We start from the raw sequence: 27,987 nt of genomic DNA on the forward strand, positions 1-27,987 counted from the left end.
AACATAGGAGAAGCCATGTTGGATCAGGCCAGTGGCCCCTCCAGTCCAACACTCTGTGTCACATAAGAACACAAGAGAAGCCCTGTTGGATCAGGCCAATGGCCCATCCAGTCCAACACTCTGTGTCACATAAGAACATAAGAGAAGCCATCTTGGATCAGGCCAGTGGCCCCTCCAGTCCAACACTCTGTGTCGCATAAGAACATAAGAGAAGCCATGTTGGATCAGGCCAGTGGCCCCTCCAGTCCAACACTCTGTGTCACATAAGAACACAAGAGAAGCCCTGTTGGATCAGGCCAATGGCCCATCCAGTCCAACACTCTGTGTCACATAAGAACATAAGAGAAGCCATCTTGGATCAGGCCAGTGGCCCCTCCAGTCCAACACTCTGTGTCGCATAAGAACATAAGAGAAGCCATGTTGGATCAGGCCAATGGCCCCTCCAGTCCAACACTCTGTGTCACACAGCAGCCAAAAAGCCCAGGTGCCATCAGGAGGTCCATCAGTGGGGCCAGGACACTAGAAGCCCTCCCACTGTCCCCCCCCACAAGCTATTCCTTTTATCCATTCTAACCCGACTGCTCAGCAATTTTATTGAGTGAACGTTGCATCATGTGGTTTTTGTGTGTGTGTTTTTAAAGTTAAAAAAGTAGCATGCTAAAAAGGCAGGGTCTAGATTGGCCCATTCCCTGATACAGTAGGTTTCTACATGCGGGGTCTTGTTAAAAAGGTGGGGGAAACAGCCCATGACAATACCAAGCCATCTTTCAGATTCTGGCTTGCTACCTCTGTGGGCACCAGTCGCAAACCCCGTTGCTGTTTCCTTCCTGCAAATGCAGAGGTGGTGAGATTCGCAGCTGGCACCGTGTGGGGCGAGGAAGGAGGCGTCGCTTACAGGAAGCCGCTCACGGGTCATGTGGCAGCCTGATCTTGAGCGTGACGTGGTTTGTCTCCTTGAGCCTCCTGTCGCGTCTCCTAACCTGGGCCGTGGCATGCATGCAAGACACCCCGACAAGCTTCTAGTCTTTGTGGAGGCGGGCCGTGGCGGAGCTGTAACGCTAGGCTACGATCTCGTTGCATGCAGGATTGTTTTTCTAGATTTCTGTGCAACAAGAGAGGCCTCTTCTTCCAAGGCGCCGGGTTGCTCGCTCTCTTTTTCGTGACGTGCCTGCGCTGTTGATATCCGCGAGGATGTCGTTTCTGGGCCATAGCCCTAGAAAACTGAGCCACTGGTGTCCTCTTGAGTATTCTGCTTTCCTCTGAAGTGTCGTTTCACTGCAGCTGGGGCAATACAGGTTCCCCCGCTCAGCTAGAAGGCACTTTGCGTATTTGCTGAATCTTTGTTCACTCTTGACAGTTCGGGGTCAGGCTCCAGCTCTTCCGTTTTCTGAAAGCTGGGGGAACAAGCGTGATCCTTACTAGCTCAGCGTGGAAAGCTTCAAGGCAGGGACCCCTGCTCCATGGACCAGCACCAGTCTGTGGCCTGTTAGCAACCGGGACCGTGAGTTGTATAATTATTTCATAATATAGTACAATGTAATAATAAGACGACGACATTGAATTTGCATCCTGCCCTCCACTTCAAATTTCAGAGTCTCAGAGCGGCTCTCGATCGCCTTTACTTTCCTCTCCCACGACAGACACCATGTGAGGTGGGTGGGGGCTGAGAGAGCTCTCACAGCAGCTGCCCTTTCAAGGACAACTCCTATGAGACCTATGGCTGACCCAAGGCCATTCCAGCAGCTGCAAGTGGAGGAGTGGGGAATCAAACCCGGTTCTCCCAGATAATTGAGCTATGGGTGACCCAAGGCCATTCCAGCAGCTGCGAGTGGAGGAGTGGGGAATCAAACCCGGTTCTCCCAGATAAGAGAGCTCTGGCTGGCCCGAGGCCATTCCAGCAGCTGCAAGTGGAGGAGTGAGAAATCAAACCCGGTTCTCCCAGATAAGAGAGCTCTGGCTGACCCAAGGCCATTCCAGCAGCTGCAAGTGGAGGAGTGGGGAATCAAACCCGATTCTCCCAGATAAGAGAGCTCTGGCTGACCCAAGGCCATTCCAGCAGATGCAAGTGGAGGAGTGGGGAACCAAACCCGGTTCTCCCAGATAAGAGTCCGCACACTTAACCACCACACCAAACCAATAGAAATAAAGTACACAATTGTATCATCCTGAAACCACCATCCCTCCCCGCCCCGGTCTGTGAAAAAATTGTCTTCCACAAAACCGGTCCCTAGTGCCAAAACGGTTGGGGACCACTGCTTCAAGGCGGTTGGATGAACGTCTGCAGCCTCAGTGGGCTGTCAGCCACAAGCTATAGAGCTGGGGTGTCAAACTTATTTGTTATGAGGGCCGGATTTGACATGAGACCTTGTCGGGCCGGGCCAGGTGTGTCCTAAAATGCAGTGCCAGGTAGAGGAGATACAAAATTTATAAAGGAAAGAGACAAAAACAATTAAAGATTTTTAACAACTGAAAGCATGCTTAAAAGATTAGCACTCTTGCAATTTTTTGTTTATTTAACAAGTCTTTGAGGACTGACACCCCTTGCTCTGAATTACTGCATCACAAGCTGGAGGCAATGTCTGTGCTATAGCAATCTTGAGTATGCTGTCCAGGTGTTGTTCAGGGGTGGGTGGGTAGGTGTAAATGGCAAACCTACTTTTGTGATCTCGACATTCATTGTGGAAATCTCATGGTCAGTGCTTTGAGCCTTAGACAGGGGTTGCCAATCCCCAGGTGGGGGCAGGGGATCCCCCAGTTTGGAGGCCCTCCCCCCGCTTCAGGGTTCTCAGAAAGTGGGAGGAGGGGAGGGAAACGTCTGCTGGGAACTCTATTATTCCCTATGGAGACTGATTCCCAGAGGAAATAATGGAGAATTGATCCGCGGGTATCTGGGATTCTGAAGGGGGCTGTTTTTTGAGGTAGTGGCACCAAATTTTCAGTATAGCATCCAGTGCCTCTCCCCAAAATACCCCCCAAGTTTTAAAAAGGTTGGACCAGGGGGTCCAATTCTGTGAGCCCCCAAAGAAGGTGCCCCTATCCTTCATTATTTCCTGTGGAGGGAAGGCATTTTAAAGGTGTGCGGTCCCTTTAAATGTGATGGCCAGAACTCCCTTTGGAGTTCAGTTATGCTTGTCACACCCTTGCTCCTGACTCTGCCCCCAAAGTACCCAGATATTGCTTGAACTTGGTAACCCTACCTAAGACCCAGGGGAAATATGAAATGGCTGGGCATTGCGAGGTTTTGTACATAAGCTGCTCCATGCACTGGCCTGCCAATGGAGAAAATCTGCTCTGTAGCTCTTGTGTGATTGAGCAAGCCTGGCAAACAAGCTGCGATGCAGAAGGAAGCAAGGGACTGAGAAGGAATCGGATGACCGTGAAGTGCTCACGGGCCTGATAGGAGCCCCCCCAGAGGCCTGATCCGGTCCTTGGGCCGCATGTTTGACACCCCTGATGGAACGCTCTATCTGGGGTAGTGATGCTCTGTATTCTTGGTGTTCAGAGAGCAACAGTGGGAGGGCTTCTGTGTGCCAAGATGCAGTAATCTGCACCGAGGGGCATTCCTGTGCCCTAGGAGAAGATATGACATAGTCTGCCCAAACATGCTCTTGGTAAAGAACATAAGAGAAGCCATGTTGGATTAGGCCAATGGCCCATCCAGTCCAACACTCTGTGTCACATAAGAACATAAGAGAAGCCCTGTTGGATCAGGCCAGTGGCCCACCCAGTCCAGCACTCTGAGTCACATAAGAACATAAGAGAAGTCATGTTGGATCAGGCCAATGGCCCATCCAGTCCAACACTCTGTGTCACACAGTGACCAAAACCCAGGTGCCATCAGGAGGTCCATCAGTAGAGCCAGAACACTAGAAGCCCTCCCACTGTTGCCCCCCCAAGCACCAAGACTACAGAGCATCCCTGCCCCAGACATAAGAACATAAGAGAAGCCATGTTGGATCAGGCCAATGGCCCATCCAGTCCAACACTCTGTGTCACATAAGAACATAAGAGAAGCCCTGTTGGATCAGGCCAGTGGCCCCTCCAGTCCAACACTCTGTGTCACATAAGAACATAAGAGAAGCCCTGTTGGATCAGGCCAGTGGCCCCTCCAGTCCAACACTCTGTGTCACATAAGAACATAAGAGAAGCCCTGTTGGATCAGGCCAGTGGCCCCTCCAGTCCAACACTCTGCGTCACATAAGAACATAAGAGAAGCCCTGTTGGATCAGGCCAGTGGCCCCTCCAGTCCAACACTCTGCGTCACATAAGAACATAAGAGAAGCCCTGTTGGATCAGGCCAGTGGCCCCTCCAGTCCAACACTCTGTGTCACACAATGGCCAAAAAAACTCCAGGTGCCCTCAGGAGGTCCAGCAGTTCGGCTAGAAGCCCTCTCACTGTGCCCCCCCAACCACCGAGAAGACAGCATCGCTGCCCCAGGCAGAGAGTTCCAACAATACACTGTGGCTATAGTCACTGATTGACCTCTGCTCCAGATGTTGATCCAATCTCCTCTTGAAGCTGGCTATGCTTGTAGCCGCCACCACCTCTTGTGGCAGTGAATTCCACATGTTAATCACCCTTTGGGTGAAGAAGGACTTCCTTTTATCCGTTTTAACCTGTCTGCTCAGCAATTTCATTGAATGTCCACGAGTTGTTGCATTGTGAGAAAGGGAGAAAAGGACTTCTTTCTCTGCCTTCTCTATCCCATGCATAATCTTGTAAACCTCTATCATGTCACCCTTCAGTCGACGTTTCTCCAAGCTAAAGAGCCTCAAGCGTTTTAACCTTTCTTCATAGGGAAAGTGCTCCAACCCTTTAATCATTCTAGTTGCCCTTTTCTGCACTTTTTCCATTGCTATGATATCTTTTTTGAGGTGCAGTGACCAGGAGTTTGCTTGCTGCTTCTCTGTATGCTTCCCTGCTTCTTCGCTTGCCTCCTTCCAACCAGCTTCTGCTGTGACCAGTTTGGCCGCTAGGTTGTCGCGAAGATAGAAATGAGCTTTAACTATCCACCCACAGAGGTGCCGTGTCCCGAACGCAGACTCTCCCAAGCGTGACCGACACACTCCTCTTGAGCGTGGGTAGTTCTCACTACTAGCATGCTCAGAAAACCCAAACCCAAAACATTTAAATGAAGTCTATTCCCACATTAATTCAGAAGGGAAAAAGAGGAATTTGTTTTGCTGGAAGTTCGGAAGCATCCTGTGTCTCACCTCTCTGCTGAGCAGCTGTGACCTTGTAGCGAAATGCAAGGCGCTTGCTGTGCTAATCTAACACAGCGGTGCTAGCAAACTCACACACGGGTGTGTTCGTGTGTGTGTAGTATTGATTGTGGAGGAAGGGCAAAGCCGAACAAGAACCAGCATTGAGTGGACTGAAATGCCAAAGCCACTTGCTAGCTTTCTCTTCTCTTCATTGTCCCCAACCAGCTCTAAATCGCTTTCCAGTCTGTTCAACTGGGGCGTAGCCGCAATTTCTGAAAATATTTAGTGCAGATTTGCATCATACAAGTTGCAGAATTCAGCCCCGATGTGGAATTTTAATTCTGCAACCTGCTTAGATCCAGCCAGTATGCGGGAATTGTGCAGATCTGGCCAGAATTCTGAAAGGGAAATTTGCTTTACACAAGCTGCGGAACTGAAATCCGTGTTCCCAGACCCAGGATTCTGCAAGATGCATAAATCGGATCTGTGTTAATTCCTCCTGTCATCCTGGATTCTCTAATCTCAAGAAGCTGAGGGAAATTGAAGCCCGCTACACCGCGCTGCCTTGGCTGAAAAACTCATTTTGGCTTTGGTAAAAGGTAAAGGAAAGGTCCCCTGTGTAAGCACCAATCGTTTCTGACTCTGGGGTGACGTTGCTTTCACAACGTTTTCACGGCAGACTTTTTACGGGGTAGTTTGCCATTGCTTTCCCCAGTCATCTACGCTTTCCCCTCAGCAAGCTGGGGACTCCTTTCACTAACCTCGGAAGGATGGAAGGCTGAGTCAACCTGGAGCCGGCTACCTGAACCAGCTTCCGCCGGGATCGAGCTCAGGTCGTGAGCAGAGGGCTCCGACTGCAGTACTGCAGCTTTACCATTCTGCGCCACAGGGCTCTGGAGCACACAACAAAACCCTTTCAAGCGTCTCATAGCGATCATGCTGTGGCCTTACTTCTTGAGTGAGAGCTGGGATTCTGTGCCTTGGGTATGCGTTTTTCTGTAGTCTTGCAGAATTGCAGTGCACATTCAGTGTTGTTCCCTGGAGCGTGGAGCCTTTCTCTGTCTGTTATCTTGGATCCGCCCAGGAGTAGCCGGAGATCTGTTTATTGAGAGATTTACACCCCGCTTTTGTCTCCAGCAGGGCCCCAGAGCTAATTCCTCTCCCCTCCTCTTAGCCTCATAACAACCCTGTGAGGTAGGCGAGGTAAGGTGACTGTTCCAGGGTCACCCAGCAACCTTTCGCAGCAGAGTGAGGATTCGAAGCTGGTTTCCTGGGTCCAGATCTTTAAAAGGGGGTTAGATTTGTCTAGCAGTGGCTACTAGCTGTGGTGACAGGAGAACCTCCATGTTCGAAAGCAGTCGACCACTGAAGAACCACCTCCAGAAAAACCTGGTTGGCCACTGTGTGAGACTCGATGGACCAGTGGTCTGACCCAGCAGGGCTCTTCTGATGTTCTTTTGAGAGAAGGCCTCGGCCTCTCTGCCCTGTCGTTGGCCCTCTGGAGAAACTGGTTGGCCACTCTGTGAGAAAGGATGCTGGGCTGGATGGACCATCGGCATGATGTTCTAATCATGGGAAGGCCTTGGCCTCTACGCCCCTTTGGTGGCCCTCCAGAGGAACTAGGTCGGCCACTCTGGAGGGGCAACAATGCTGGAGGGCTTCTGGATTGTGTGCTGGACAGGATGCTGGATTAGATGGACCACCAGTCTGATTCAACAGGGCTCTCCTGATGTTCTGTTAAGGAAAGCCTCAAGCCTCTTTGCCCTGTTGTTAACTGTCCAGAGGAACCGGTTAGCTACAGTGTGACACAGGATGCTGGGCTAGATGGACCACTGGTCTGATCCGGGTTCTTCTGAAGTTCTTCTCAGGGGAAGGCCTCGGCCTCTCTGTCCTGTTGTTGCCCCCCCCCCCCCCCACAGGAACTAGCTGGCCCCGTGTGAGACAGGAAGCTGGACTAGAAGGACCTTCACTGGTCTGATCCAGCAAGGCCCTTCTTGATGTTCTCATGTCTATAACCATTGCACCATGCTGGCTCTCTGGACTGAACTTCCGTGCTTGCAAATATTCTGTTGTTCCTGCTACACAGTTCCTTTCTCAGAGGGCAAGAGGTGACCGACTGACCTGGACTCTTCACAGTGCCCGATCTTGCCCGTATGACATCTGGTGCAGAATAAGCATCGCTCTGTGGAGCTCCCCACATCTGGTCATCGAGGGGTGGGAGGATGCTAAGTCCCCATTTGTTTTGAGTTGGACAGGGTCGCCATGCGCATGAATGGAGACTGTGGGGTGAATTCCTCCCATTGTCCTTCGATTTTTAAAAAATCCATGGCGCTCTAACGGAATAGGGACTCCATTCATGCCCCGTGCTTAGATATCTTGTTAAAATTTTATTCAATCATCTCTCTCTCTTTTTTTTGTATGTGTCTCATGCGGAGTCATGCTCCATTTCAGAGCACCGGAATTGTGGCTAGCACAGGCTTGTAAATGGCTGCTTGCCACAAACAGGAAAGTGTTACGGGAAGTTTAGTTTTGCTTTTATTTTCACAAGGCCACAAACCAAGTCTCTTGCTAGTTGGATCTCAGTTTGGGTGAGTTAGTAAGTCCGGGGCAGGGTCATTTGCGAGGAGTTACAAGTGGCAGCATCAGGTGGTTGCAAAAAGCACCGATTTAGGGTCTTCTGCCATTTTTAGAGGTTTAAAAATTGGTACAGTGGCAGAAGCCACGGAGCTGGCTTCCTCTTCAAAACAGGTGTCTGTCCAGCATGTCTTGATCCTTAACCGTTACGATTTATTTACGTCTTTATACTCCACTATTCTCACTGAAGTGGCTTTAAGCATTCTACCCTTTTCACAACGACCCTGTGAGATAGGTTTGGCTGAGAGAGTGCAGCAGGCTCATGGTCACCCAGCTGGGGCCATTTGAAGCTAGATCTCTTCGAGCCAAGTCAAACCCGCTCACAACTGCACCCTAGATTTCGGCGCCTGAGGAACCCGAATTTTGATCCTGCGAATATTATGTAAATTGAGCCATTCCGGATATAGCTTAAAAAAAAAAGACTAGCTGGTCGAGGAAGAGGCGCTCACCCCCATTGTGAGAAATCACATCTTCATTACCTTCCATTGCTCAGGTTTTTGCTGGCGTTGATCCCACAGACTTCTAGACAGCCAGTTTGGTTTAGTGGTGAAGTGCGCGGACTCTTATCTGGGAGAACCAGGTTTGATTCCCCACTCCTCCACTTGCAGCTGCTGGAATGGCCTTGGGTCAGCCATAGCTCTCTCAGAGTTGTCCTTGAAAGGGCAGCTTTTGTGAGCGCTCTCTCAGTCCCACCCACCTCACAGGCTGTCTGTTGTGGGGGGAGAAGATATAGGAGATTGTAAGCCGCTCTGAGTCTCTGAGATTCAGAGTGGAGGGCGGGGTATAAATCTGCAGTCTTCTTCTTCCTCCTCCCAAATCTGTATGGTGGGCTTGCCTCCTATATTACCACTCAGGGCTGTTTTTGTAGAAGAAACTCCTTTGCATATTAGGCCACACACCCCTGATGTAGCCAATCCTCCAAGAACTTACAGAGCTCTTCATACAGGGCCTACTTGGTGTAGTGCCAGTTTGGTGTAGTGGTTAAGTGCGAGAACTCTTATCTGGGAGAACTGGGTTTGATTCCCCACTCCTCCACTTGCAGCTGCTGGAATGGCCTTGGGTCAGCCATAGCTCTCGTAGGAGTTGTCCTTGAAAGGGCAGCTGCTGTCAGAGCTCTCTTAGCCCCACCCACCTCACAGGGTGTCTGTGTGGGGGGGGAGGGTAAAGGAGATTGTGAGCGCTCTGAGACTTTGAGATTCAGAGTATAGGGCGGGATATAAATCCAGTGTCGTCGTCTTCTAAGTTCACCGTTGTAAACATTTCAGAACGGAATTTGAATCTTGCACCCCAGGAATCTTTTCTTCCCTCTTCTGTTCCCACAAAATCTCGGTGCACGTTACCGTTTCCCGTCATCTTTCATCGGGGGAAAGAACACACAGGTTCAAATTTTCGTGCCTGTGAGTCCCTTTGGAATATTTTCTCCCCGAACCACACACAAAAAAAAAACTGAAACAAATCTGCCTTGTGAATTGAATAGCTCTTGGGTGCTGCAGCTTTCTGGGAAGCCGTGTGCGTTTCGTGCCTTTATAGGGGTGGGGGGGAGCGGAGCATTCCTAATAACATCCGAGTGAGCTCATGTTTTGATCCTGGAACCGGGGCTGATCCAAGCAGTGACTGCGCAGTTACACTGGTGCAGTTCTCCAGCAGCTTGGCTAATCTCCTGGTGACTCACGTCCGCGCGCATGGGTGGCGCAATCCAATGGGCGGCAAACATGCATGTATAAACTGGTTCTCCGAGCACCCTGCGTGCCGTGCGTGGAGTGCCACAGCTCCGTGCATGCAGGGGGGACTTGTTCTTTTTGGAGACTGTGTGTCTTCTGAAGTGGTGTGAGATCCACGATGGATCTTGAGTGGAGGCCCAGTATGCTGCTTCCAACGGCAGTCGGCCCAGATGTTGCTGGGACGCTTAAAAATGGGAGGAGCCACCAGCACCTGCTATGAGGAGGATCGTCGTCTGAATGTAGAAACATCCCAAACGCAATTGAGTTTCAACTGGGTTTCAAGGGGTGTGTGGGGACTACAAGCAAAGCCAGCTTCAAGGGGGGGATTGGGTCGACACCTGGAGCAGAGGTCCATCGGTGGCTATAAGCCACAAGGTATACAAGAGCCCCGTGGCGCAGAGTGGTAAAGCTGCAGTACTGCAATTTGAGGTCTCTGCTCACAACCTGAGTTCGATCCCGGCGGAAGCTGGGTTCAGGTCGCTGGCTCAAGGTTGACTCAGCCTTCCATCCTTCCGAGGTCGGTCAAATAGGACCCAGCTTGCTGGGGGTGAAGGGTAGATGACTGGGGAAGGCAATGGCAAACCACCCCATAAAAAGTCTGCCGTGAAAACTTCGTGATGCGACGTCACCCCAAAGTCAGAAGCGACTGGGGCTTACACAGGGGACTACCTTTACCTATGGGGAGTGCATAGGGTACCTTGAACACTTTGAAGGAAAAGTGGGATAAAATAGGGTTAAAGGTAAGGTGCTTCAGAACATGGAGGCTCCATTTATTTATGGAGGCACGGTTAAGAAGACGACAACTGCGGATTTGTACCCCACCCTTCTCTCTGAGACTCTGAGCGCCTTACAATCTCCCATATCTTCTCCCCCACAACAGACACCCTGTGAGGTGGGTGGGGCTGGAGAGGGCTCTCACAGCAGCTGTCCTTTCAAGGACAACCTCTGCCAGAGCTATGGCTGACCCAAGGCCATTCCAGCAGCTGCGAGTGGAGGAGTGGGGAATCAAACCCGGTTCTCCCAGATAAGAGAGCTATGGCTGACCCAAGGCCATTCCAGCAGCTGCGAGTGGAGGAGTGGGGAATCAAACCCAGTTCTCCCAGATAAAAGTCCACACACTGATGGATTCACTCACTGTGAATATGGCATGTCTCTCCACTTAAAGGTTCATAGAAGGCTCATAAAAGTTCATAGAGTTGGAAGGGACCTCCAGGGTCATCTAGTCCAACCCCCTGCACAATGCAGGAAATTCACAAAGACCTCCCCCTAAATTCACAGGTTGTCCTCTTTATATTTATTGATTTGGAGAATTGCTGTGCCCGCCCCTCCAAGGTGGCATACAAAACTAGACAAAATAAAGGGTTTTAAATCCTGAGGCAGTGAGAATAAAAAGCTCAACCTGAGCAGCTGTGAAAAGAAACATCGGGATTAAAAGCAGACCATCCAGTGGCATGAAAAGAGCCATGCTCTGATCCAAAGCCTGGGGGAACAGTGTGGCGTAGCGGTTAGAATGTTGGGCTAGGATCTGGGAGGTCCGGGTTCGAATCCCCACGCTGCCATGGAAGCTCGCTGGGTGACCCTGAGCTGGTCACAAGCCCTTGGCCTAACCTACCTCACAAGGTTGTTGTGAGGAGAAAAGGAAGGATATAAGCTGCTTTGGGTACCAATTGGGAAGAAAGGTGAGGTATAAACAAAGAAAGAAAGAAATATTATAATATTGGGGGGGGGGTTCCCACACTTCTAGCCTCCCCCTCTCACCATGGGACCAAGCTGAGAAGACTGTGGGCCTTAAAGCTCTCCCAGAGTAAAAGCTGAAATTTGGGGAGGGGGATGTGGATGTAGATTTTGAATCCCAAAGACTAATATGCTAGTATTTGAACTTCAGGTTCGCTAACTTTTCAAAGTTCAGGTGTGAGAGCCAGTTTGGCTAAGTGCGTGGACTCTTATCTGAGAGAACGGGGTTTGATTCCCCACTCCTCCACTTGCAGCTGCTGGAATGGCCTTGGGTCAGCTATAGCTATCGCAGGAGTTGTCCTTGAAAGGCCAGCTTCTGGGAGAGCCCTCTCAGCCCCACCCACCTCACAGGGTGTCTGTTGTCGGGGAGGAAGATGTGGGAGATTGTAAGCCGCTTTGAGTCTTTGATTCAGAGAGAAGGGCGGGGTATAAATCTGCAATTCTTCTTCTCCTTCCTCCTCCTCTTCTTCCTCTGTACTTTTTGACACCCCCCCCCAAAAAAACCCCATTGATATCCAGGCTTTATTTATATAATTCATTTATATCCCGCTTTTCTCCCCAGCGGGCGCCACAAAGCAGCAGACATCCTTCCCCGCTTCTCTGTTTTATCCTCATAACGACCTTGTGAGGTAGGCTGAGAGGGGGTGATTGACCCAAAGTCACCTAGCAAGCTGCTGCAGCACAAGCGTGGATTCGAACCTGGATCCTAATATGACACTCTTAACCTCCACGCCACACTGGCTGTGTGCTGGGGTCAGGTCTGGAGCACATGCTGTGGCCGGGGGGGCGCCTCTAGGCATGTACCAAGCGCCTTTCTCCAGAATGTTTTCAGCCGGCTCTGTTTAGTGCAGAGGCCGCGGCTTCCGGGCAGTGGCGCAAAGTAGATGCGGCGAAAGGAACCCATGAGAAAGTTCAGAGGTCTCGGTGGATTCTATTGTCCGTGCTTAAAGAAGCGGGGTTTAATTGCAGCTCTGAGCGGCGTGGCTGGATAATTTCTCTCTGGGGGAACAGACAAAGCCCCAGTGATTATGTTGCCCATCTGTTCAGACTCCAAACTCCCAGCCCACGGTTAAACTGGCTTTGTGGGGGGCTGCTAATGAAGATGTTTGCGCAAGGGTAGTTCTCGATGCTCCAATGGTTGTGTTCCCTTCCCCACCCCCTCCCCAGCTTTTATAGGCATGCAAGGAGATTGCTGGTCTAACAACATAAACACACACAAAGTCCAAACTGCATTTACAAAGAATTTAAGGCTTCTGGTAAGTCCGGGATATTTCTCTCTATGGAGGCTGCCTGTTGCGTCTCTGTAAGAGTCAGTGTTTGCTCTAGCTTTTGGTTCCTTGCCTGTTGGATCCCACTGCTGCGTCTCCATGCTGGGTGTAGCTCAGTGACTTGGTTGTGCCTAGAGATGTAAAATTTCCAGATTTTTTTTGAAGAAAAAAATGGAAATTTTTGGAAAAAATTGAAAAAAAAATGCTACATTAGCACTTCTTTTTTCTTTTCCAGATTGAAAGTCATTCTGTTACTTTAGGAACATAAAATATGACTATGGGGAATTTTACTTGGCATGAAATTATCACAACTAGCGTATTAAAAATAGTATAGCCAAACAATTACTACAAACAGAATTTGCTTTTTCAATATGTATTTGTTATTGTAACAAATGGAGCAACAATCTCCTGAACTGCTGACTAGTTTATGTGGAACAGACAAAAAAAACCCTCCACAAAACAATTTTTAAAAATCCAGAAGTAACACTTATTCATATTTTCTCTCTACAATATTAAATAAAAATAAAAGACTCATTCTCCTAAAAAGAATTGAACAAGGGGGAAGTCTATAGAAGGGAGTGTAGGACTAAGTTTCAATTAATGGGCCTGACCTCGGACTCGCTGGTCCTCAGTGTACAGAAATTAGAATAATCTGATACCAGACATGGTTTTTAGAAATGATTTGGAAAATATTTGAACACCTTGTCTTAAAATATTTTATTCATCATGTTAAAATAAAGTGTTCCATAATCAATTTCTTTTCTTTTCTTTCAATTTTTCCAGTTTTTTTGGAAAAAAACAAAAAAAAAGGCTTCGGGGGGGGAAAAAAAACCCTGGGTTTTTCCCGAATTTTCACGTTTTTTTTCCGGGCCTCCACATCTCCAGTTGTGCCCAGTGCAGGAACTTGGCAGAATTCTTTGCACTCAGGAGGAGGAGCATGGAGAACGGTAACTCTAACAGAGGCACAACAGAGGGTTTCTTTGCTCCTTAAGGATGAAATATATTACATCCCCTTTTTCCAATTTTAATAGAGAATAAAAGCGTAGGACAAGGCAGAGGGGCTGTCCCAAGTCTGTCCACCCTTCATGGGCAGGCGCACGTGGAATTTTGCAGTCCTGTCTTTCTCTGGCAGTGAACGCGTGCAGCTGAACGCCGCCGACGGTTAGCCCCGTTCTCAAACTAGGTCATCTTCTGCGTGGAAAAACAAAAGCGACCGTTAGCGTTTGTGAAACAAAAGCGGGGCTGTGCTTGGAGCTCTTCATGCTCTCCATACTCACACACCCAAAAAATTCTGTGGCCAAAATTCTTTACTAAGAAAACTTAACATCCTGTCGAAAACATGCACATTGGCTCAGCGTGTTAACTTTGGCAGGGGTGTCGCCCTGGTTTTGCTAATTGCAGAGAGGAAATAAGAACAGCCCTGCTGGATCAGACAGATAGTCCAACTGATCCAGCACCCCGTCTCCCACAGTGGTCGACCAGTTGATCTGGAGGGCTGACGACAGGACATAGAGGCCAAGGACTTTCCCCCAGTAAGTGATTCAGAAGAGCCCTGCTGGGTCAGACCAGGGAGGGACCATCTAGTCCAGCCTCCTGTCTCACACAGCGGCCGACCAGTTCCTCTGGAGGGCCAACCACAAGGCAGAGAGGCCGAGGCCTTCCCCTGAGAAGAACATCAGAAGAGCTCTGCTGGATCAGACCAGTGAGGGTCCATCTAGTCCAGCCTCCTGTCTCACACAGCGGCCGGCCAGTTCCTCTGAAAGGCCAACAACAGGGCAGAGAGGCCGAGGCCTTCATAAGGGCAGAGAGGCCGAGGCCTTCATAAGAACCTCAGAAGAGACCTGCTGGATCAGACCAGGGAGGGTCCATCCAGTCCAGCCTCCTGCCTCACTCAGCGGCCAACCAGTTCCTCTGAAAGACCAACAACAGGGCAGAGAGGCCGAGGCCTTCATAAGGACCTCAGAAGAGACCTGCTGGATCAGACCAGGGAGGGTCCATCCAGTCCAGCCTCCTGCCTCACTCAGCGGCCAACCAGTTCCTCTGAAAGACCAACAACAGGGCAGAGAGGCCGAGGCCTTCATAAGAACCTCAGAAGAGACCTGCTGGATCAGACCAGGGAGGGTCCATCCAGTCCAGCCTCCTGCCTCACTCAGCGGCCAACCAGTTCCTCTGAAAGACCAACAACAGGGCAGAGAGGCCGAGGCCTTCATAAGAACCTCAGAAGAGACCTGCTGGATCAGACCAGGGAGGGTCCATCCAGTCCAGCCTCCTGCCTCACTCAGCGGCCAACCAGTTCCTCTGAAAGACCAACAACAGGGCGAGAGGCCAAGGCCTTCATAAGGACCTCAGAAGAGACCTGCTGGATCAGACCAGGGAGGGTCCATCCAGTCCAGCCTCCTGCCTCACTCAGCGGCCAACCAGTTCCTCTGAAAGACCAACAACAGGGCAGAGAGGCCGAGGCCTTCATAAGAACCTCAGAAGAGACCTGCTGGATCAGACCAGGGAGGGTCCATCCAGTCCAGCCTCCTGCCTCACTCAGCGGCCAACCAGTTCCTCTGAAAGACCAACAACAGGGCGAGAGGCCAAGGCCTTCATAAGGACCTCAGAAGAGACCTGCTGGATCAGACCAGGGAGGGTCCATCCAGTCCAGCCTCCTGCCTCACTCAGCGGCCAACCAGTTCCTCTGAAAGACCAACAACAGGGCAGAGAGGCCGAGGCCTTCATAAGAACCTCAGAAGAGACCTGCTGGATCAGACCAGGGAGGGTCCATCCAGTCCAGCCTCCTGCCTCACTCAGCGGCCAACCAGTTCCTCTGAAAGACCAACAACAGGGCAGAGAGGCCGAGGCCTTCATAAGAACCTCAGAAGAGACCTGCTGGATCAGACCAGGGAGGGTCCATCCAGTCCAGCCTCCTGCCTCACACAGCAGCCAACCAGTTCCTCTGAAGGGTCAAGAACAGGGCAGAGAGGCTGAGGTCTTTCCCTGAGGTTGCCTCCTGGTTCTGGGATTCAGAGGATTAATGCCTCAGAACATGGAGGTTTCCCTTAAGTGCACGTGGCTAGTAGCCACTGGTAGACTTCTCCTCCATGAATCTGTCTGATCCCCCTTTAAAGCTGTTCATTCCTGTACCCATCACTGCATCCTTAGTCGTCTCTTTTCCAAATTGAAAAGTCCCAGATTCTTCAGCCTTTCCTCAGAGGAGCCAGCTTTGTGTAGTGGTGAAGTGGCGTGATAGAGGTTTACAAGATAACGCATGGGATGGAGAAAGTAGAGAAAGAAGTAATTTTCTCCCTTTCTCACAATACAAGAACTCGTGGGCATTCGATGAAATTGCTGAGCAGTCGGGTTAGAACGGATAAAAGGAAGTCCTTCTTCACCCAAAGGGTGATTAACATGTGGAATTCACTGCCACAGGAGGTGGCAGCGGCGGCTGCAAGCATAGCCAGTTTCAAGAAGGGATTGGATAAAAATATGGAGCAGAGGTCCATCAGTGGCTATTAGCCACAGTGTGTATATATATGTGTGTGTATATATATAATTTTTTTGGCCACTGTGTGGCACAGAGTGTTGGACTGGATGGGCCATTGGCCTGGTCCAACATGGCTTCTCTTATGTTCTTAAGTGCACAAACTCTTATCTGGGAGAGCCGGGTTTGAGTCCCCACTCCTCCGCTTCCAGCTGCCTGAATGGTCTTGGGTCAGCCATTGCTCTCATAGGAGTTGCCCTTGAAAGGGCAGCTTCTGGGAGAGCTCTCTCAGCCCCACCCACCTCACAGGGTGTCCTCACAAGTACCCTGTAAAGAAGGCTGAGAGTGTGTGACTTTCCATGGTCAAATGGGAGGATTTGAACCTGGGTCTCCCAGATCCTATCCTGACACTCTAACCACTACCACAGACTGTCACGTTCTCTCTCTCTCTTCAGGTGCCTGACACCTTCCTTCTTCAGTGTTAAGTGCCGTATCTGTGGTCCTTCTTTGGGGCTCTAAACTGAATCTCTGCTGTATGTATTGTGCTCTTTTATTTTTCCACCTGCCTCTTGAAGTTTCAAAATCTGTTCAAATGCTGCTGGTTTTGCATTATAGTCGGCATTCATAGAATCGTAGAGTTGGAAGGGACCTCCAGGGGCATCTAGTCCAACCCCCTGCACAATACAGGGACTTCACAAATACCTCCCTCACAGACACGAATCCTCAGTGACCCCTGCTCCAAGCCCAGAAGGTGGCAAAAACTCTCCAGGATCCCTAACCCTGACCAAACTGGCCTGGAGAAAAATTTCTGGCTGACCCCAAAGCGTCAATCAGGTTTTCCCTGGGTGTGCAAGAAAGGGCCACAAGAATTCGCCAATTCCTTTTTTGCTTTTGCCGTTTGTGATTCAGTAAGAAATAAAAAATAAAAAGCCACGGTGTTGCTTCAAGAGCTGAGAAGGAGGCAAGATGAAAGCAAAAGAGTTTCAGCCAGGCACACACTTGCAGCCTACTCTACCTTACAGGGTCGTTGTGATTATAAAACGGCAGCCAAAAGAACAGCGCCTGAAATATCTGAACAAGGCATTAATGTGAGCTTTTGTGGACCGCTTCGTGCACACATAGGACCACGCGGGCTCGAATCTACGAAAGCCCACGCTGGAATAAAACCTTGTTAGTCTCCAGGGTGCTCCAAGAATCCTGTTGTTGCTTTAAACGTTGGGCTTATTTTTATTTTCTAGGATGAGCGTCCCCAATGCGTTTTTTTTTAGCTTGTGGGCACCTTTGGAACTCTTGACAAATTGTGATGGGCAGAGCTGCAAAATGGCTGCCCCAGGAGGCGGGACCAGCCACAAAATGACCGCCGCAGCTTAACTTCAGTCACCCAGTGAAGATTTTTGTGCTGCGGTGGCAGCCGCCCATCAAATCCGCGCAGCCCATCAAATCTCCCGCTGGGTGGTTAGAAGCCTTGCTGGGCAAATCCTTGCTGGGCAAATCCCCAGCCGCTTCCTCCAAACACTTATTTTATTTATTTATTTATTTGTAATTTATATCCCGCCCTTCCCACCAAGTGGCTCAGGGCGGCTTACAACGTATAAAATCTAACATTAAAATATAAAGTTTAAACATTTCATAAAATTTACATGGATTTAAATTAAACAATTAAGACCGTTCAGGCAATTTACAGATTAAGATTATTAAAACATACAGCAATCTTATAACACTACACTCAGTTTCAGATTTCAGTGCCGGTTAGTGAAAAAGCCAGCCGGAAGAGGGCTGTCTTACAGGCCCTGCGGAATTGAACAAGATCCCGCAGGGCCCTTACCTCTTCCGGCAGCTGGTTCCACCTGATAGGGGCCATTACAGAGAAGGCCCTATCCCTCGTAGATTTCAAACGGGCTTCCTTTGGCAGGTGGAGTGGCGCCCCCGGACGCTGTGTTGGAGGGCTCTGTTCTAAAGTATTTCAATCCATACTCCCGCTCAAACGATTGTTCTCTTTGCTGTTATGGTTTGCCCGCTGTGCTCAGAACCTAGGCACCAGTTTCTGCCTGAAATAACAAATGAATTGCATTTCGCCTCCAATATGGATAAGTTAATATTTCTGTTATCAGATATTGGCTCTACGGTTTCTTATAAGGTGGCACTGTTTGCGTTGGCTGCTAGTAGAATCAGGGCAAAGGCAGTATCCAGTAGACAGTAAAATGATGCTGTTAACTGTTAGAGCCTGACTTATGGAATCACGGGGTTGCTGTATGTAACTAAGATTTTGAATAATCTGATATGTTAATCGTAGAGTCCTTGACTGCTTTTAACTCGTAAGATGCTGTAATTGCAACGGCCAGTGGTTTTACGCAATAAATTTTTACTGTACTGTACTTTCAAATGTTTATTTGTTGGCGTGTCTCATAGAGTTGCCAGGTCCAATTCAAGAAATATCTGGGGACTTTGGGGGGTGGAGCCAGGGGGCTTCGGGGGGTGGAGCCAGGGGACTTTGGGGGTGGAGCCAGGAGCAAGGATGTGGCAAGTACAATTCAACTCCAAAGGGAGTTCTGGCCATCACATTTCACGTTTAATTCCCCACCTTTTCAATCCCTCCATTGTGTCGGCAAAGGGTTCATTGGAGTTTCAGGAATGAATAGACTTGTTTCTTTTCCAAAACTAAGTTTCCATTTATTGATTACAACAATGCTACTCTCTACACAGGTTCATTGAAACTGTTAACACATAAGGCAAAAGCAATTGGAAATAATGGACAGGGGCACCTTTTGAGGGGACTCATAGAAGTGGACCCCCTAGTCCAATCCTTTTGAAACCTGGGGGGTATTTTGAGGAGAGACATCGGATGCTATGCTGCAAATTTGGCGCTTCTACCTTCAAAAACAGCCCTTTCCCAGAGCCCCAGATACCTGTGGATCAGTTCTCCATTATGCCCTATGGGAATGGGTCCCCATAGGGAATAATGGAGTGCCCAGCGGACATTTTACTCCCCCCCCCGCTTTCTGATGACCCTGAAGCGAGGGGGGGAGGGCCTCCAAACTGAGAGATCCCCTGCCCCCACCTGGGGATCGGCACCCTAGTGTCCGGTGTTTGCGAGCCGGCCTTCTCGAGCCTCAGAGGCGGCCTTCGCATTTTGAAAGGCAAAACACTTTTTCAAACGCTCTCCCGCTGCCTGTCTGGCAGTGCGGATCTTGTCCCTGCTGTTTTCCACTTTGCCTCCCCCCCCACCCCCCAACCAGGGCTTCTCTGTTTGCATTCCCGTCGGGGGGAGTGAACCTCCGGGGGCAGTTTCTCGGTTGGGATTCAGCAAGTCTGAGAAGTTTTGCTGAATAAGCGGCTGGGGCCGGAGAAAGGCTGGTTGCTGTGTACAACCAGCGTGCGGGAGGTCGGTTGCTTGGTGACCCTTTTTCTTGGCGAGGGATTCTTGCAAACATCACCGTGGCTGCCAGGAAGGGGGGGAAGAGCAGAAAATCCAAATGGGCTTAAGGTGGTGGCGGCGGGAAGCGGCCCGTCGCGTTCATGGAGCGGTAGTTTGGTGTAGTGGTTACGGGTGCGGTTTGGTGTAGTGGTGAAGTGTGCGGAATCTTATCTGGGAGAACTGGGCTTAATTCCCCACTCCTCCACTTGCAGCTGCTGGAATGGCCTTGGGTCAGTCAGAGCTCTCTTATCTGGGAGAACCGGGTTTGATTCCCCACTCCTCCACTTGCAGCTGCTGGAATGGCCTTGGGTCAGCCATAGCTCTCTTATCTGGGAGAACCGGGTTTGATTCCCCACTCCTCCACTTGCAGCTGCTGGAATGGCCTTGGGTCAGCCAGAGCCATGGCAGAGGTTGTCCTTGAAAGGGCAGCTGCTGGGAGAGCTCTCTCAGCCCCACCCACCTCACAGGGTGTCTGTGGTAGGGGAAGAAGATAAAGGAGACTGTAAGCTGCTCTGAGATTCAGAGTGGAGGGCAGGATATAAATCCAATGTCACCTTATTATCTGGGAGAACTGGGTCTGATTCCCCACTCCTCCGCTTCCAGCTGCTGGAATGGCCTTGGGTCAGTCAGAGCTCTCTCAGAGTTGTCCTTGAAAGGGCAGCTTCTGGGAGAGCTCTCTCAGCCCCACCCACCTCACAGGGTGTCTGTTGTGGGGGAAGAAGTTATAGGAGATTGTAAGCCGCTCTGAGATTCTGATTCAGAGAGAAGGGCGGGGCATAAATCTATGGTCATCGTCTTCTTCTCGTACCACCTATTATATTAAAAGCATACGAGTTGGAGAAACTCTTGGTGCCTCGATACAGCAGCCACTTTGTCACAAAAATCTAGCTTTTAATGTACCATAGGCGAGGGGGTGTGGCTCACTGGTTGTCCATCTGCCTGGCATACAGAAGATCCCAGGTTTGGAAGGAACAAATACCAGAGGATGGGAAAGATCTTTTTCTGCCTGAGACCCTGGAGAGCCGCTGCCAGTTTGTGTAGACAAGACTGTCCTTGATGGACCAGCGTTTTGATTCAGTAATTTAATTTAATTTTTAGATTCCTATCCCATCCTGTCCCGAAAACTGGCCCGGGGTGGCTTACCACAAAAATTTAGCACACCTACTGATTAAAATATAGAAACATAAAAGCATACAGTATAAAACTCTTGGCAGTACAATGTATCAGCGTTTGGAGAAACGTCGACTGCGGGGTGACATGATAGAGGTTTACAAGATTATGCATGGGATGGAGAAGGTAGAGAAAGAAGGACTTTTCTCCCTTTCTCACAATACAAGAACTCGTGGGCATTCGATGAAATTGCTGAGCAGTTGGGTTAGAACTGATAAAAGGAAGTACTTCTTCACCCAAAAGGGTGATTAACACGTGAAATTCACTGCCACAGGAGGTGGTGGCGGCTACAAGCATAGCCAGCTTCAACAGGGGGTTAGATAAAAATATGGAACAGAGGTCCATCAGTGGCTATTAGCCACAGTGTGTGTGTATATATATGTGTGTGTGTGTGTGTGTGTGTGTGTGTGATCCAACATGGCTTCTCTTATGTTCTTATGTGACACAGAGTGTTGGACTGGATGGGCCATTGGCCTGATCCAACATGGTTTCTCTTATGTTCTTATGTGACACAGAGTGTTGGACTGGATGGGCCATTGGCCTGATCCAACATGGCTTCTCTTATGTTCTTATGTGACACAGAGTGTTGGACTGGATGGGCCACTGGCCTGATCCAGCATGGCTTCTCTTATGTTCTTATGTGACACAGAGTGTTGGACTGGAGGGGCCGTTGGCCTGATCCAACATTGTTTCTCTTATGTTCTTATGTGACACAGAGTGTTGGACTGGATGGGCCATTGGCCTGATCTAACATGGCTTCTCTTATGTTCTTATGTGACACAGAGTGTTTGACTGGAGGGGCCACTGGCCTGATCCAACATGGCTTCTCTTATGTTCTTATGTGACACAGAGTGTTGGACTGGATGGGCCACTGGCCTGATCCAACATGGCTTCTCTTATGTTCTTATGTGACACAGAGTGTTGGACTGGAGGGGCCGTTGGCCTGATCCAACATGGCTTCTCTTATGTTCTTATGTGACACAGAGTGTTTGACTGGAGGGACCACTGGCCCGATCCAACATGGCTTCTCTTATGTTCTTATGTGACACAGAGTGTTGGACTGGATGGGCCACTGGCCTGATCCAACATGGCTTCTCTTATGTTCTTATGTGACACAGAGTGTTTGACTGGAGGGGCCACTGGCCTGATCCAACATGGCTTCTCTTATGTTCTTATGTGACACAGAGTGTTGGACTGGAGGAGCCATTGGCCTGATCCAACAGGGTTTCTCTTATGTTCTTATGTGACACAGAGTGTTGGACTGGAGGGGCCGTTGGCCTAATCCAACATGGCTTCTCTTATGTTCTTATGTTCTTAACAAACAGGCATAGGTAGGCATGGCCACCCAGTAGCGTGTAAATCAGTAACCGGCAGCACAGCATAATCTCAGTGATGGTTGAAATACTGGGGTAGTAACAAGGATGCCCGCCAGATCAATTAAAAGCAGAACGCCGCAGCCCGGTTGTTGGCATCGAGGCCTATGCGGCTGCATCCGGTGCTGCGCGAACTGCACTGGCTACCTCTTGAGTATCGGATCCGGTTCCAGGTGTTGGTCCTTACCTTTAAGGCCCTTTACAGCCAGGTCCCTGCATATCTTCGGGACCACCTCTCCCCATATGAACCCGCCTTCCCGGGCTTTGAGGTCTGCTGCTCAACGTCTTCTCACAGTCCCTGGTCCTAAGGACTCTCGGCTGCCTTCAACAAAGGCCAGGGCCTTTTTGGTTTGGGCCCCTATCTGGTGGAATGAGCTTCCGCTGGAGATCCAGGCCCTGCGGGACTTATCAAGGTTCTGCAGGGCTTGTAAGATGGAGCTCTTCCGCCGGACTTTTAATGAATCCAGTGGGCGTCCTTTGAAAGTCATCGCTTCTTCCAGCATTTCACCGTCATGGTGTTCTGTTATGCTGTTAGCCATCAGCCGCGTGCAGTTTACCGCCTACGTCTGCTTTGTAATGTCCGTTTTTTTGCTGCTTCTGTTTTTATGATATTATTTTAACTCTGTTTTGTTGTTGTAAGCTGCCCTGACCCCGCTTGCGGGATAGGGTGGGATATAAATCTGAAAATTAAATTAAATTAAGCCCGGTGGAAGAGCTCCGTCTTACAGGCCCTGCGGAATTTAGAGCAAGAGCCTGTAAGACTCCTGCAGGAGCTCCTTCCACCAGGTAGGGGCCAAAACTGAAAAGGCCCTGGCCCTCATTGAAGCCAACTGGGCATCCTTAGGCCCAGGGACCACGAGAAGATGTTGCGCAACTGACCTCAGGGCCCGGGCGGGGTGGGGGGGGGGCTCATATGGGGAGAGGCAGTCCCGAAGATATGCCAGCCCCTAGCTGTATTGGGCCGTAAAGGTAAGAACGAGCTGTCAAGCAAGCAGTCCTTGAGTTGAAACAAAGCATGGTTTATTGATAATCCACATGCTTCTATTGAACTAGGTAGTGGAACTGATACACAGTAACAGTGGAGAGCGTACTTAAAGATGGCACATCAAAGGTTCTCTAAACAAAGCTACAAATTCTAAACAATGCTGCATTCACGTGTGAATCTTCACAAGGTAACTTTTTGACCTCCCCTGTGGTTTCTTTTCCTGGGACCAGGCCTGAGAACCCCTCCCCGGAGGCGCTTATCTTCAAAGAGCAAATTCCTGCATTCGTTAGTCAAAGCGAATGAGGCGCCGGCTATTTTCTCCTTTGATTTGCCCAGTTTAGTTCAGGGTTAGTAACATTTATGGAGCACTGCAAATACATTTTAGCCAGCATCATATTATCGAAGGAAAGACTGACATTGCTCGACACGAGCACCTTGAAATGGTTCTGGTACTCAAGGGGTAGCCAATGCAGCTCGCGCGCAAAGGTAGCATTATGTGTAGTAAGCACAAAATTCTTTTTTGGGGTATTCTTTTATGTGTACATGTACGTGTACGTGTGTGTGAGAGTGTGTGTGTGTATACCTGGAAGTCGTGGCAGCTTCCGGTGACTGACCTGTGCTGCGGACATGGAGGATATTCGGAGAGGTGGCTGAATAAAGCCTGCCTCTGCCTTCCTGACTGCTGGTATTCCAAAGAGGTCTCCCATCCAAGTATTTGCGAGAGACAACGTTGCTTGGCTTCCGAGATCTGATGAGAGTGGGCTTGCTTGTGCTATCCAGGTCAGAGCAGTAAGCGCAAAATTCTTCTCGTTCTTACATGGACTAAGGCAGTCAAAGGCTGATAGATTGGCGTCTGGGAAACCCGGGTTCGAATCCCCACTCTGCCACAGAAGCTCGCTGAGCGACACGCTGCAGCCTGGCCCGCCTGCCAGGGTTGTTGTGAACATAAAATAGAGAAGGGGAAAATAAGGTAAGTTACCTTTGTTCCCCGTTGGGGAGAAACAGGAGTCATAAACCAAGTAGATAAAAATTCTGGCTGCGGATTTCTCCCCTGCCTTGAGCCTTTTCCTTGACTCACCGCCTTCCTCAGATACGGAGCCCCCGGTGTTGAGTTCACTGGCTTGCACAGGGAGACGGCGACGGTCACCCAGATACACTTCCTACCTGGGCAGGTAAGAGAGCCACGTCTTCAGTATCCTTTGCCTTTGCTTGTGGCTGTTGGGGTGACGTGGGTGGTTCTGAGCCAGAGGCGCAATCACGGCCGACCCTTCCACTAGGCAAACTAGGCGGTTGTCTGGGGCGCTGGCAGGTGGGTGCACCAAATTGGGCCCTCCCCGTGCCATAGACAAAACGCTAGTTTGCCACTTCCTCCGGCCATTCTCCGAGTTCCCCTCCTCCTTACTTGCCTCTTCTCTTCCTCCACTCGTCCGCTCTGCCTCCTCCCTGCCAATTCCCTTCATCCTTTTGCCCATCCCTTCTCGTCCTCTGCTTCCCTGCCCTACCTATTTCCTGCCGAGTCCCTTCGTCTTGTGCTCTGCGTGAAAAGAGGAAATGGAGGGCAGGGAGCATTAAATCTTTCTCTTAAAGCGGGGGTCCGCAACATTTTTGAGCCTGCGGGCAACTTTGGATTTTTGACACAGAGTGGTGGGCACAGCCACAGTGCCAGAGCCAGCCGTAACACGGCTGCTGCACGTTACCTGCAGTCACATGGTGAACAACCTTGTGTTGTGGTGGCAGTTTCTGCCGAAGCAATGAGAGCCAGTTTGTCGTAGTGGTTAAGTGCGCGGACTTTTATCTGGGAGAACCGGGTTTGATTCCCAACTCCTCCATTTGCAGCTGCTGGAATGGCCTTGGGTCAGCCAGAGCTCTCTCAAGAGCTGTCCTTGAAAGGGCAGCTTCTGTCAGAGCTTCCTCAGCCCCACCTACTTCACAGGGTGTCTGTTGTGTGGGAGGAAGGCAATGGAGATTGTGAGACGCTCTGAGATTCAGAGTGAAGGGTGAGATATAAATCCAATTTCTCCTCCTCTTCCTCCACCTCCCTTCCCCCTTCCCCTTCTAAAAAAATCTGCACAACCAATAGAATCTCCAGTGGCCAATCAGAAGTCCCTTGGGCAAGAGCTCCATCTGGCCCCTCCCAATTTGGTGTAGTGGTTAAGTGCATGGACTCTTATCTGGGAAAACCAGGTTTGATTCCCCCCTCCTCCACTTGCACCTGCTGGAATGGCCTTGGGTCAGCCATAGCTCTCTTATCTGGGAGAACCGGGTTTGATTCCCCACTCCTCCACTTGCACCTGCTGGAATGGCCTTGGGTCAGCCATAGCTCTCTTATCTGGGAGAACCGGGTTTGATTCCCCACTCCTCCACTTGAAGCTGCTGGAATGGCCTTGGGTCAGCCTTAGCTCTCTTATCTGGGAGAACCGGGTTTGATTCCCCACTCCTCCACTTGAAGCTGCTGGAATGGCCTTGGGTCACCCATAGCTCTCTTATCTGGAAGAACCGGGTTTGATTCCCCACTCCTCCACTTGCAGCTGCTGGAATGGCCTTGGGTCAGCCAGAGCTCTCTTATCTGGAAGAACCGGGTTTGATTCCCCACTCCACTTGCAGCTGCTGGAATGGCCTTGGGTCGGCCATAGCTCTCTTATCTGGGAGAACCGGGTTTGATTCTCCACTCCTCCACTTGCACCTACTGGAATGGCTTTGGGTCAGCCATAGCTCTCACAGAGTTGTCCTTGAAAGGGCAGCTTCTGGAAGAGCTCTCTCAGCCCCACCCACCTCATAGGGTGTCTGTTGTGGGGGAAGGAGATTGTGAGCCACTCTGAGACTCTGATTCAGAGAGAAGGGCAGGGTATAAATCTATGGTCTTCTTGCTTCTTCTCCTTCTCCTCCTCCTCTTCCTCCCACTTTCAGAAAACGCTTGGGAGGGTCACCATGGCGCCCACGGCCACCATGTTGGGGGGACCCCTTACCCTAGACATGCATCTCTTCTTTCCTTTCAGGGCCGGCTGCTCTCCCTTCTGGACGACAACACCCTTCACTTGTGGGAGATCTATCAAAAAGATGGCTACTCCCACCTGGAAGAGACCCGCAGCTTCCTCCTCCCCGGACGTCCAGGGTTCGACAGCGCTAAGTACTCATTGCCTGCTTGCCTTCTTTTCTTTCGCGCTTGCCTGGGGAGTTGGGGGTCTCGGAGGAGGTCTTCTGAAAGTGGTGGCCTCCTTGGAAGAACTTGGTATCTGGACGATCACCTTCTTCCCTTCTAGACTCCCTGATGTGCTCCATCTCCCCGTTCTGCTGCTTGATCTCTGGGTAGCAGGGGATGCTGCTAAAAATTTCCCGCTGCCCCGGCTTGGTTTAGCTTCTTCTGCTGGGGTGCAGAGGTGGGACAGTAACAAGGCATGAGCCAAAAACATAAGAATGTAAGGATCAGGTTGGATCAGGCCAATCGCCCATCCTGTCCAACCTTTGGCATCAGACAGTGTCCAAAATCCAGGGGCCATGTGGAGGCCCACCAGCGGGGCCTCCCACTCTTGTCCCCCAAGCACCAAGGAGACGGAGCATCCCTGCCCCAGACATAAGAGCATAAGAGAAGCCATGTTGGATCAGGTCAGTGGCCCATCCAGGTCAACACTCTGTATCACATAGTGACCAAAACCGAGGGACCATTAAGAGGTCCATCAGTGGGGCCAGTACTCCAGAACCCCTCCCACTCTTGCCCACCAAGCACCTAGAATACAGAGCATCACTGCCCCAGACAGAGAGTTCCATCTATACCTTGTGGCTGATAGCCACTGATGGGCCTCTGCTTCAGATGTTTATCCAATCCCCTCTTGAAGCTGTCTCTGCTTTTAGCTGCTGCCATTTCCTGTAGCAGTGAATTCCATGTCTTCAATGGCTCTTTGGGTGAAGAAGTACTTGCTTTTATTTGTTCTAAGGCTAGTGACTTTGATTCAGCTGTGCAGGGTTCAAATCCTTGTCCTTAGGTTATAAAAACCAGTAAGAACAGAAGAGAAGCCATGTTGGACCAGGCCAATGGCCCATTCAGTCCAACATTCTGTGTCACACAGTCGCCAAAAAAACCAGGTGCCATCAGGAAGTCCATCAGTGGGGCCAGAACTCCAGAAGCCCTCCCACTGTTGTCCCCCCAAGCACCAAGAAGACAGAGCATCACTGCCCCAGACTGAGAGTTCCATCAATACGCTGTGGCTAATAGCCACTGGTGGACCTCTGCTCCATATGTTTATCCAATCCCCTCTTGAAGCTGGCTATGCTTGTAGCCGCCACCACCTCCTGTGGCAGTGAATTCCACGTGTTAGATCACCCTTTGGGTGAAGAAGGACTTCCTTTTATCCGTTCTAACCCGACTGCTCAGCAATTTCATTGAATGTCCACGAGTTCTCGTAGTGTGAGAAAGTCTCACAATATTCTCGCATCGATCTATTGCAAACTTGCTTAACGTAAGAGCCACATAGAATGAGCATCAGATGTTTGAGAGCTGCAAGACATGAATGTCAGATGTTTGAGAGCAGGAAGGAAGGAAGGAAAGAAAATGGATGGGAGGAGGGAGAGATGAAAAGAAAGCAATTTTAATTTTTAATGCATTCTCCGGGCTTCTGGCTGGCTTGGCTTGGAGAAGTGATTTAAAGAAAGAAATGCCTTCTCCGAGCTGGCCAATGGGGTGGTGAGGACTTTGAGAACCACAGAATATGTGTGAAAGAGCCACACGTGGCTCCTGAGCCACAGTTTGGTCACCCCTGATCTGTTGTGTATTCTAATAACGAAGTGTAGCCTCATCTGCAGATCCTTAAATCTGATCTGAGCTACACTGATGGAAGGTAGATTTTACATCAGAGTTGGAAGGACTCCCCAGATTTGCAGAATAATCTGAAAACTAGAAAACAAACTGAGGGGGCGGAGTTAAATTCTCCAAATACAAGAGCGTGGTCTGTGCAAAAACAGAGAAGGCCCCTACTCCTTTTCTGCAGCCAGGCTGTTGAGACAGTGAAGCCACGTCAGACG

The 27,987-nt window shown here is 50.2% G+C and overlaps 1 protein-coding gene across 1 annotated transcript in view; it reads left to right on the forward strand.

Annotated features, from left to right (window-relative positions):
• LLGL1 (LLGL scribble cell polarity complex component 1) overlaps positions 1–27,987 on the forward strand; it is a 128,296-nt gene that overhangs the window by 44,228 nt on the left and 56,081 nt on the right. Inside the window, 2 exon segments of the mRNA XM_060260682.1 lie at positions 24,062–24,143; positions 25,968–26,098. Coding sequence (XP_060116665.1) covers positions 24,062–24,143; positions 25,968–26,098 — 213 coding nt within the window.

This window comes from Heteronotia binoei, chromosome 20 (assembly GCF_032191835.1).
Source record: "Heteronotia binoei isolate CCM8104 ecotype False Entrance Well chromosome 20, APGP_CSIRO_Hbin_v1, whole genome shotgun sequence".
Taxonomy (NCBI): domain Eukaryota; kingdom Metazoa; phylum Chordata; class Lepidosauria; order Squamata; family Gekkonidae; genus Heteronotia; species Heteronotia binoei.